Consider the following 11,124-nt stretch of genomic DNA (forward strand, 5'->3'; position numbering starts at 1 on the left):
ACCAACCGCTGGTGTTTAGATCGATGGTATCCACATAATTGACTATCCACGCAGGTGGTGGTACAAACTGAGACAGGTTTGATGAAATGTTGGAACAAAGTTTGCTACAAAGTGCCGGTCTGAGTCTGAGACTAGTGCAAAGTGGATACTGTCAAGAGGATATACCAGTATGATTTCTAAGTATATATGTAGTGCAGAGCATCCTGCAAGTAAAGTTATAAATAACTGAAAGTAAGGGTCTCTAATTTGATGTATAAATTCAGACAGATATACTTGTACATACCTCAAGGGTCGAAAAAATTAGTACAATTAGAGGTGGCAAGATTATTGGAATATTTGGGGAAATACAGAGCAGCGTGACAGATTTGGTAATAGGTCAATCGGGAAACTAGCAGTGAAAATAAACGGGGTTGCAGCAAATTATTCCCCGATGATAATATCCCAATGGTTCATATATGCTGCAAGCCGTGAGAATAGCTTGCTCGACAGTATGCAGGGGTATTACAATGCCTCTACACATGTAGATAAGCAAAATATATAGAAGGAGCCTAATGTGGTATAAGTACACCTGATTAATTCCAAATAGGTGACTAAACCAGCAAGGATAAGCTCCCTCCTACAATAGGATGCTCGGGATGCCAATCATAGTAGATTGCTCTTTCATGGTATCTAGAGCAGAGTATCGGCTAGGTTCGAATAAGTATTAACAGTTCCAGCAGAATAGTCCCTGCTCCAGCTTCTATAATGGCATTCAGCCACCTCAAAAAGATGTATTCAGTATTGTGTAGCTTCAAAGCAGTTTCGGATATAAGAGATAATATGTAGATATCTCCCTGTTCTGACTGAAATAGTCTCAGCTAGCTATCTCACAATTAACTGTCTATGAAGATACTGTACTGAACCTAGCTAATCTAAAATAATCTACAGTAGTTCCCACTGGGCTAGTTCCCACTACTGTGGATTATTTTAGATTAGGACCACTGCTGTTTAGGAAACTATGGGAGGTTGATCGGGGTAATTTAATTGAGGACTATTCAGCTAAATTTTTAGCTAGGTTCAGGACAGTATCTTCATAGACAGTTAATTGTGAGATAGCTAGCTGAGACTATTTCAGTCAGAACAGGGGGATATCTACATATTATCTCGTGTATCCCAAACTGCTTTGAAGCTACACAATACTGAACACCTCTATTACCAAATCTGGGGCACACTGTTCTGTATTTCCCAAATATTCCAATAATCTAGCCACCTATAATTGTACTCCTTTTTTCGACCCATGAGGTATATACAAGTATATCTGTCTGAATTTATACATCAACATTAGAGACCCATACTTTCAGTTATTTTAACTTATTATTTTTTCGTTTTTGCACTTTATACCCACATTGTTTATTTATACACCTTTTTTTGCTTCTTACCCAAATCGGGATTTAATAAAATTATAGTTCTATTTTTGCTCTTTAATTAAAAAGGCACTCTTTTGCCTATCATTGGCAGAGCAGCCTATATTAGGGTACCTGGACGGATATTGGGTGCGCTGTTTAGTTAACCCATTCCAGTCTTTCTCTCTACATCCCCCATAATGCTTTTACGCCCATACTACTGGAAAAGCATCATGGGAGGTGTAGTCCAAAACATCCGGAGTGCCGCAGGTTGCCTATGTCTGATCTAGCAATTACTGTAGTGTTTGAATAAGAACTGGAGAAGTCACAAGTATACAGAACAATGGGTTCTGTTTAATAAAAATACATATTGTCCTCACCTACTCTGCTGGTGGGGGAAAAGCACAATTCAAATCCTAACAGAGCTCTAATACCTGTACTATGTACATAAAGTGTTTGAATAGTGACTGGACTGTCGTTACTTCAAGTTTTAACTCTGATATCAGCACCATGGACAGAGGCTGTGCAATTCATACTGCTGGTGAAGACTGCTGATAATGAAATGAACATCAAAATCCTTATGGCCCGCTGTTGTGTTTATGGTTCAGTGATTAAACTATTTGTGAACATTCTGACAGGTTACCATGGGTCCACTAGGCACCAATCACAGTACCCTCTGCAGTCTGAAGCTGTAGCTGTTAGTTTAATTGTGTCACAGCTCCAGTACATTTCAAAATGGTTTCCTGAAATGACTCTTGCATTATTTTGTGTTAAATTGTCACTTTTATTTTTATCAGCAACTCTTGTTAAAGTTCAAGGAGTGACCTCAGTTGAGGTCTAAAGTAAATGGCCTCTAACATGACTACATATAGCGACTTGAAATACTAACATTTACAGCTAGGAAAGAAGGCCTTTTAACCTAATAAAATGCAGTCTATTATATAGATTTTATATATTGATTTACTTAAGGAATATTCTACAATGGGTCTATTTCTCTTGGAGTCCTAGTACTCTTCAAGTCAGTGAAAACCCATAAAAGGTTTTTGTTTTTTGTAAATCTAGGTTCTTGGTTGATTTATAGTGGACATTTTTCAAACAGCATAAACCATTTTATTGTATCTATTTACAAAGTTATCTAAGGAAATATTGCCTGCCAATGAGAGTGTCAAATTTATATTTTACGTTTTAAGTATTCCCTAAAGTACACTGCGTGCAGAATTATTAGGCAAATTAGTATTTTGACCACATCATCCTCTTTATGCATGTTGTCTTACTCCAAGCTGTATAGGCTCGAAAGCCTACTACCAATTAAGCATATTAGGTGATGTGCATCTCTGTAATGAGAAGGGGTGTGGTCTAATGACATCAACACCCTATATCAGGTGTGCATAATTATTAGGCAACTTCCTTTCCTTTGGCGAAATGGGTCAAAAGAAGGACTTGACAGGCTCAGAAAAGTTAAAAATAGTGAGATATCTTGCAGAGGGATGCAGCACTCTTAAAATTGTAAAGCTTCTGAAGCGTGATCATTGAACAATCAAGCGTTTCATTCAAAATAGTCAACAGGGTCGCAAGAAGCGTGTGGAGAAACCAAGGCGCAAAATAACTGCCCATGAACTGAGAAAAGTCAAGCGTGCAGCTGCCAAGATGCCACTTGCTACCAATTTGGCCATATTTCAGAGCTGCAACATCACTGGAGTGCCCGAAAGCACAAGGTGTGCAATACTCAGAGACATGGCCAAGGTAAGAAAGGCTGAAGACGACCACCACTGAACAAGACACACAATCTGAAACGTCAAGACTGGGCCAAGAAATATCTCAAGACTGATTTTTCTAAGGTTTTATGGACTGATGAAATGAGAGTGAGTCTTGATGGGCCAGATGGATGGATTGGTAAAGGGCAGAGAGCTCCAGTCCGACTCAGACGCCAGCAAGGTGGAGGTGGAGTACTGGTTTGGGCTGGTATCATCAAAGATGAGCTTGTGGGGCCTTTTCGGGTTGAGGATGGAGTCAAGCTCAACTCCCAGTTTCTGGAAGACACCTTCTGCAAGCAGTGGTACAGGAAGAAGTCTGCATCCTTCAAGAAAAACATGATTTTCTTGCAGGACAATGCTCCATCACACGCGTCCAAGTACTCCACAGCGTGGCTGGCAAGAAAGGGTATAAAAGAAGTAAATCTAATGACATGGCCTCCTTGTTCACCTGATCTGAACCCCATTGAGAACCTGTGGTCCATCAACAAATGTGAGATTTACAAGGAGGGAAAACAGTACACCTCTCTGAACAGTGTCTGGGAGGCTGTGGTTGCTGCTGCATGCAATGTTGATGGTGAACAGATCAAAACACTGACAGAATCCATGGATGGCAGGCTTTTGAGTGTTCTTGCAAAGAAAGGTGGCTATATTGGTCACTGATTTGTTTTTGTTATGTTTTTGAATGTCAGAAATGTATATTTGTGAATGTTGAGATGTTATATTGGTTTCACTGGTAAAAATAAATAATTGAAATGGGTATATATTTGTTTTTTGTTAAGTTGCCTAATAATTATGCACAGTAATAGTCACCTGCACACACAGATATCCCCCTAAAATAGCTATAACTAAAAACAAACTAAAAACTACTTCCAAAAATATTCAGCTTTGATATTAATTAGTTTTTTGGGTTCATTGAGAACATGGTTGTTGTTCAATAATAAAATTAATCCTCAAAAATACAACTTGCCTAATAATTCTGCACTCCCTGTAGAGACTTACCCTTCTGCATTAATGATTGAACTATACATCAGTGTGTTCTGTTTAGCCAGTACTATGGAGCTGCTCATGTCAGATTTACTTAGTAGAGTATAAGACAGATTCATTATCTTAATTGTGGCTTGTATCTAACGGTGATAATTATGGTAAAATAACAGACAGAACCTGACTATACATAGGGAGCTTGGACCGCTGCTCAGTGTCTGTGACAGTTTGAGGCCCCTTCTATTCTCTATAGTGAGAAATATGAGGCACTTCATACCTGCTGTAGGCCTCAATAATGCGACTTTAAAATATGTGTATAATGACAATTCTCTAATATCGTGCATATGGAATATTAAAGTGCTATGGAAATATTCTTGACGGAAACTATTTCACATTGACAGACTATTCAAAATCAGCAATAATAAACCCAGATAAGTGAAACAAATACATTAGTTGCTAAAATAATACTTATCATTAGTAAACATATTGAAGTAAAGCATCACACATTCTATAAACAGAGTGGTCAAAAGGCAGACGCACAGATCTGGCAAAGCTACCCCAAAGATACTTTGCCAGCATTACATACCTTTAACATACATTTAGCACAGTTGGACATGCAGCAGTTTAATAACTCCTATAATTTCCCCGCCAGCCAGTGTGGCAACATTATAAGTGTCAGAGTGCAGTTTAAGTTGTAACAAGCCACCGGAGAGACACATGTGAAGTATGGATAAGGGCAGGAGGGAAACATATGGGGTAAAGGGGCTTGAGAGACAACAAGGGGTTGAGGAAGCTTAGAAACATACACAAGGGGAGACAGGGCGGGAAAAGCACTAAAGGGGTAAGGAAGGGTTTGGAAAGACACTTAAGGGTGTAAGAGGTACGGGAGAAACACATGCGAGGAAGCTTGAGAAAGATACAAGGGGTAGAGATAATGTTGGAAAGACTCAAGGGGTGAACTGAGCTGTGTGTCACTTGATAGAGTGAGGGGCTCTGGAGAGGCATGCAAACGATAGGCAAGTGTTTGGAGAGGCAGGCAATGTGTGAAGGGGCTCGGAGTGATGAACTGTGTGATGAAGGGTATTGGAGACATATATGAATGGCTGAGGGAAATTGGAGAAACTGACCACGAGGTGAGCGGTGCAGGAGAGGTACACAAGGGGTGTGGCGGCTGAAGAGAAAACAAAACACTTTCTGTGTCGGGGGTGCCATCAGGCAATTGCTGGTAGTAATAATCACTAGTGCCTAATCTGAGTGTGTTGGGGACTTGCTGTCTGTCCTCAATGGTGATGTTGGAATGTGGTGCTGGAGTGTCAGTGTGTTTTCTTCCTGTCTTTCTTCTCTCCCTTTCTCTTGCTATGCTGCCATTTTCTCTTTAGATATGTATATGTGTGCCCTGCCCTGACTTCTACACGGCGCTGCATTGCCTGACTCTGTATGATGATACAGCTGCTTTGGGTACCAAATATCTTTGAACACATATCCGAGCTAAGCAGCTGTCCTGTGTTTATACTTTCAACACCTCAGGAATGCCAGAACACTTCTAGGCCTGCTTAAAATGGAACTGTCCATTGCCAAGATGTTTTATATTATTTCCACTTATCTTTGATATCTAATGAAAATATGTTTGGTAAGTCTAAAAATAAAATAAAATTTAAAAATCCACACCACTGTATTTACCTTTACCCTGTATTTTACCTCCCATGCCTGGCAATCACTGCTTTAAGCTCTGCCCTCTGCATCTGTCATCCAATCTTTCTATTTCCTTTCCTCTTCCAATGTAATGTGTGCCCTGTCTGTGCCTGGCCTACACTGGATTGTATATTTAATTGCTAACAGGATTAATCACTAAAGTGAGAATTCAATGTGACTTTCAAATTTCAGGACGAAGTAGCTAATATGGAAGCACAACTGAATTAGAGAATTTTTCGAGTTTTTGACTTTGAAATTCCCTTTAAATTCTGTGAATAACCCTGCAAATCTTTAAAAGAAAAAAGAGCAAAATATTTTTTTAAAAACTAACAATTTATAAGTGATTTTAAATGCTTTACAAATCTTTTATAGAATAGTATAAATGCTGGATTCCTTTATGTTCAAGCAGGTTTACCCAATAATCATCTAAAACACTGGGAACGTTATTTACCAAACTGTGAATTGTCAGGAATTCACCAGGGATTTGGCAATATAATGCCACAACAACCATATTGAAAAATTCTCGTTGTCTGAATGTGAAGGTCAGCTATTTTGGTCTTAAAATGTCAATTCCCTGGTGAATTCATTTCCTGGTAAATTCCCAACAATTGATGGTTTAACATAAAACGTTCTTATGGGGTTTATTTATTAAGAGAGTAGTAGTGAACTGAAAAGACTGATTTAAAAACATACTCCAAAATAATATGGTTTTAAAAATTCTCAAACTCAAGAATAGCCACAGATTGATCCTTCTGGCTTGGATTTTGCAATATATCTGCTTATAATTAAACTGCAACTCACTGTTTAGTGAATAACCCCCCTCCCCCCAATAGTAAATAAAGGAACATTGAGTTCTCGAATCTTTCCAGTTCATGTATATTTGGCCTAACATTCAGAATGCTCTTAGATTTCCTAAAGGATAACAATCAGACATATGCTCAATGCCAGCCTGTGTCTTGATATAAAATTCCAGTTTGCTTGTCTTTATTTTCTAGATTCTAAACACTATCCCAAACAGAGGATAAGACTATATATCTTACATATAATCTGCATCACTCATTACTTGATCATTCTAGCTGATTTTCACAGCAAGGCAGAGTATATATGTTTTTCTTTTCCCACCCTCATCTCTAATTCCATACAATAAACCGAGTGTGTGTTAATGTGTTTACATCCAAGGTATAACGCTTTCAAGCAAAGCCTGTAGGGCAGGGTGGCTCCTGCAGTTTTATTCAGTGGATAAAGCAGGGATTTGGTGTGTGAGTCCTTGTTATTCCTGGACATTATCAGCCCCCTGCCTGTGATGGGGCCCAGCTCACCTTATAGCCAGCAGCTCATGCAGGAGGTAGGCAGCGGCGGCCAGCAGGGCCCCCCCGGTCAGATAAAGCGTCTTTTTCCACCAGGTGTCTGTCCCCAGCCCTGACATAACGCCGGCCGGATCCTGCACAGGGAAAGCGACGATGTCCCCATAAAAGGAGAAAGGCTCGCCGGACCCCGCACACCAGCACAGGGACAGGCTCTGGTTCCGGCTCAGATCAACCACGCACGACCTGGACGGGACTAGACCAACACCCCAGGGCATGTCCTCCTGCTCTGCACCCCGTGCCAAGGCATTAAAGGGCAGGAGGGATGGAGAGGGGAGGCAGAAGGTTTATTGGGAGCCCTGGGGAGCGAGGGAGCCGGGAGCGGGTGTCAGGGGGGCGGCGGGTGGAAGGGGGGAACTAGAAGGTGTAGGCTGCAGCATCATAGACATCATCACAGAGCTGCTTCTCCACCCCTCTGATGCCTGCTACTCACTTCCTCTCTGTGCTGACGCGATGAGCCAATCAGAATAGTTCTCTCCATCACAGGCTGCTGTGGGTTGTCTGCACTGTGGTACCCAAGGCGATCTGTGTTTAGCCATCCCTTCTTCCCCTCCTCCTTCTCCCCACACAACACAAGGGGCAATCTGCTTAAATCTTTTATTGTAAAACAGACTAGATGTTATCCCTGGAAGATTTAAATGCTGGCTAGTGGATAACTATTATCTGAGACACAGCTTTGGATGGCATCACTCTATGCCTTTCCTGTGTGTGCTTTTACCCGTGGAGGCAGTACATTTAATATTATGGTACCTTTTATGTGTATGTGAAAAGTGTGTCCAGAAAAATTACTGTGATGTAAAAATGGATATCTGAGAAAATGTCTGCAGAATTTAATTACTATCAGAGAGTGAGTCTTTAGATATTATTTTAAGTAATAGCTTAATAATATATGGCTGAACTGTAGTTGTAACCTAGGGTTCAGTGGACCTGATATAACCCTGCACTCCAACTCTCACTACTCTTGGGTGTCAGTAATGGTTATAGTATTCACCATACCATATACATGGAAAAAAAACACAGAAAAGTTATCCCACATTCCCAAGCACTTTTAAATAACAGGCTGTTAGTGCCACTGCAATAGCCATTAAAGTGTAAGCTCACTTGTCACTCCAAGGCAGTTGTAACTATTCATCTTGCTACTTTCCGCTTAAAGGCAAAATCTCTAGAGAGACAGAAATGGCAATTCCTATGAACACCTGCAAACAAATTAACCCTTAATAGGGCACATCTTTTTCTGTCTAATGTTAGCTGAAAACAGCAAGGTGATTTATTAGCGGAAGACTTACCGTAGAGGTTTGCCTTGATACAGCATTATCACTTTATTGACCATTGCAGTGATATTAAAAAGCTTTCTTAAAATGTGCATAGAGATTTTGGATAGTGCACAGGTAACCTTTTTTGTCTTGGATGTTGGCCTTTAAAACTTTACCTTTAGAACAGCAAATTCACAATGTTAACGGGAAACTATAGTGCCAGGAAAACAAATTCCCTTTCCTGGTACTATAGCTTTCCCCTCTGTCAAGCGCCCCCCCACTCCAATTTACCTGGGTTCAGCGCCGATATCCCACGGCGCTGGCTCAGCTCCGTCCACGCTCCTCTGACGTCGGTGGGGGAGACCTAATGCGCATGCGCTGCAATGGCCGCACTCGCATTAGGATTTCCCCATAGGAAAGCATTATTCAATGTTTTTCTATGGGGATTCCCATGATGCTGGAAGTCCTCATGCATTGCATGAGGATGTCCAGCGTCGGTTAGGCGACCAAAGGTCGCCTATCTATTCTCAAGTCCCTTTAGTGGCTGTTTATAAAAACTGCAATAATTACATGCTCAGGGTTAAGGGTGATCCGAGTTTGCACCTAGACCAATTCAATGAGCTGAAGTGGTCTGGGGGTCTACAGTGTCCCTTTAAGCATCACATGAGCAAGGCTGAAATGGCACTGCTTTCATAAGAGCACACCATAATTACAGCTCTATTTAAATACCATCAATAAAGTTAGCATCAACTGGGCATAGAGTTAGAGTCTACCTACAATATGTTGTAGACTTTATCCACTTTCATCTCAGACAGGATGTGTCTGGCTACAACTGATGGGATGCAGTTCCAGTGTCCATAATAGTGAGAGAGTACACCAGTAAACCAGAGAGTCCTGTCCGCTCGCACTTCCCATGCCTCCCCGCTCTGTCAGTCCCTGCATTGGCTTCCAGTTAGATAGGGCTCAATTTAAAATTATGGTGCTTGCTTACAAGTCCCTACATAATGCTGCTCCAACCTACCTATCCTCCCTAATACACAAGTATGTCCCGTCAAGGCCCTACACTCTGCCAAAGACTTGCATATATCCACTGTCCGTACTCCCACCTCTAATGCTCGCCTCTAAAATTTCTCCAGGGCTGCACCTCCTCTGTGGAATTCCCTTCCCTTCTCCGTAAGACTTTCACCCAGTCTCCACTCATTCAAAAAATCATTGAAAACTCACTTCTTCAAGAAAGCATATCAATTAAACTGTTTTTATCCCCCACCTCCCATGACTCCTCTCCTGCAACACTAACACTAACGCTAACACTATTACTATTTATTTGTCTCCCACATTGTAGTGTAGGACCCACCAATAATGGGGTACTTTGAAAGTAGTGGTGGGCTTAACAACATATGGCCATATGGTGGAACCAAATCCCCATATTTATACTTAGTTAGGCATTTTAGTAGCCTTCTTTGTTTTTTGTATTGTTTTGTAGTCTGAGTGCGCCGCACTATTTATTTTTTCATTCATGAAATTTTGGTCACAGCGCTAGCACCTTTCATGCAAAATTCAGGTCTCGGGAGTGCCCCTTATCCTTTCTCTGTTTATCCTCTCCTGCAACTGTCAAAATTACCTACTAAGCCCTTAGTGAATACTTTTCTAACAACCTACTTCATACCCCTACTTTTACCCTTTGCATAACTATACCCCACTCTCTCTAGAATGTAAGCTCATTGAGTAGGGCCCTCCATCTCTCTGTTCCTGTATGTCCAATTGTCTGGTTACAATTACATGTCTGTTAGTCCACCCATTGTACAGCGCTACGGAATCTGATGGCCCTATATAAATAATAAAATAATAACCAGGGTGGTGAATTCATTATTGGTAATATATATAATATCCAGTAATCTTAAAGGCATTTATTTGACAAATATTGAGTTAACAGAGAATTGCCAACACAAATGCTATTTCAATCAACATTTTTCAGGACAGTTGTCAGCTGACTACAGTGTATTCAGTATATACTTTGAGCCAATAATTGACCGAAGAATTGCATTTTTTTTAACAAAAAAGTCAAATTGCTAAAATAGCTGAACTGGTTAATTTTTCCAATATAGCTATTCTAACCTAAAATATGCAATTGCTTAGTCGATTCATGGTTCAGGGAATCAACCTTAGTCATACGTGACTAATCCTTTGAAATTAATAATTGGTATCCAGCTGGCTCAACTCCATTCAACTCAAATATGGAAAATTCTCATGATACCAAAGCAACTTACATCAATATATTTTGGAAAATTTTGAGTCTGGCACTGCTTTGTCTCTGAGTTCTTTACAGCAAACTGTTGAATGAATACATTATAACTACCCACACGAAGGTCACATAACTATATTGGAAAGATAAAGTGGGATATATTTTCAAACTCTGCTAATTTCTATAGTAATGTTCTTAAAAAATGTGCATTATCGAACTGAGGCAAGCTAAAGCATGGCAACTAGAAGCCTCCACACCACTAAATGGTTACCATCTCCACAGAGCCAGCCTAGGCAGCGCAATAGAGTGACATTGACTCTCCTCTCCCCACCCCTGCACGATTAGCCAATAGGTATACACACGATCCCTCCTCCCCTCCCCCTACCTATTCTGGTTCATCTTTAATAAATGAAATTTCAGTTCTGTATGATATGTAAAGTATGTTATACAATGTCT

General features: G+C 40.5%; 1 protein-coding gene across 3 annotated transcripts in view; it reads right to left on the minus strand.

The window, feature by feature from the left end:
• FAXC (failed axon connections homolog, metaxin like GST domain containing) overlaps nucleotides 1-7,578 on the minus strand; it is an 87,668-nt gene extending 80,090 nt beyond the window's left edge. For all 3 annotated transcript variants that reach the window (XM_063441329.1, XM_063441330.1, XM_063441328.1), the window contains exon 1: nucleotides 7,129-7,578. In XM_063441329.1, the coding sequence (XP_063297399.1) occupies nucleotides 7,129-7,391 (263 nt within the window). In that variant the 5' untranslated portion in view covers nucleotides 7,392-7,578. The remainder of the gene's footprint in view (nucleotides 1-7,128) is intronic.
• Nucleotides 7,579-11,124: the final 3,546 nt, after the last annotated feature.

This window comes from Pelobates fuscus, chromosome 2 (genome assembly GCF_036172605.1).
Source record: "Pelobates fuscus isolate aPelFus1 chromosome 2, aPelFus1.pri, whole genome shotgun sequence".
Lineage (NCBI taxonomy): Eukaryota > Metazoa > Chordata > Amphibia > Anura > Pelobatidae > Pelobates > Pelobates fuscus.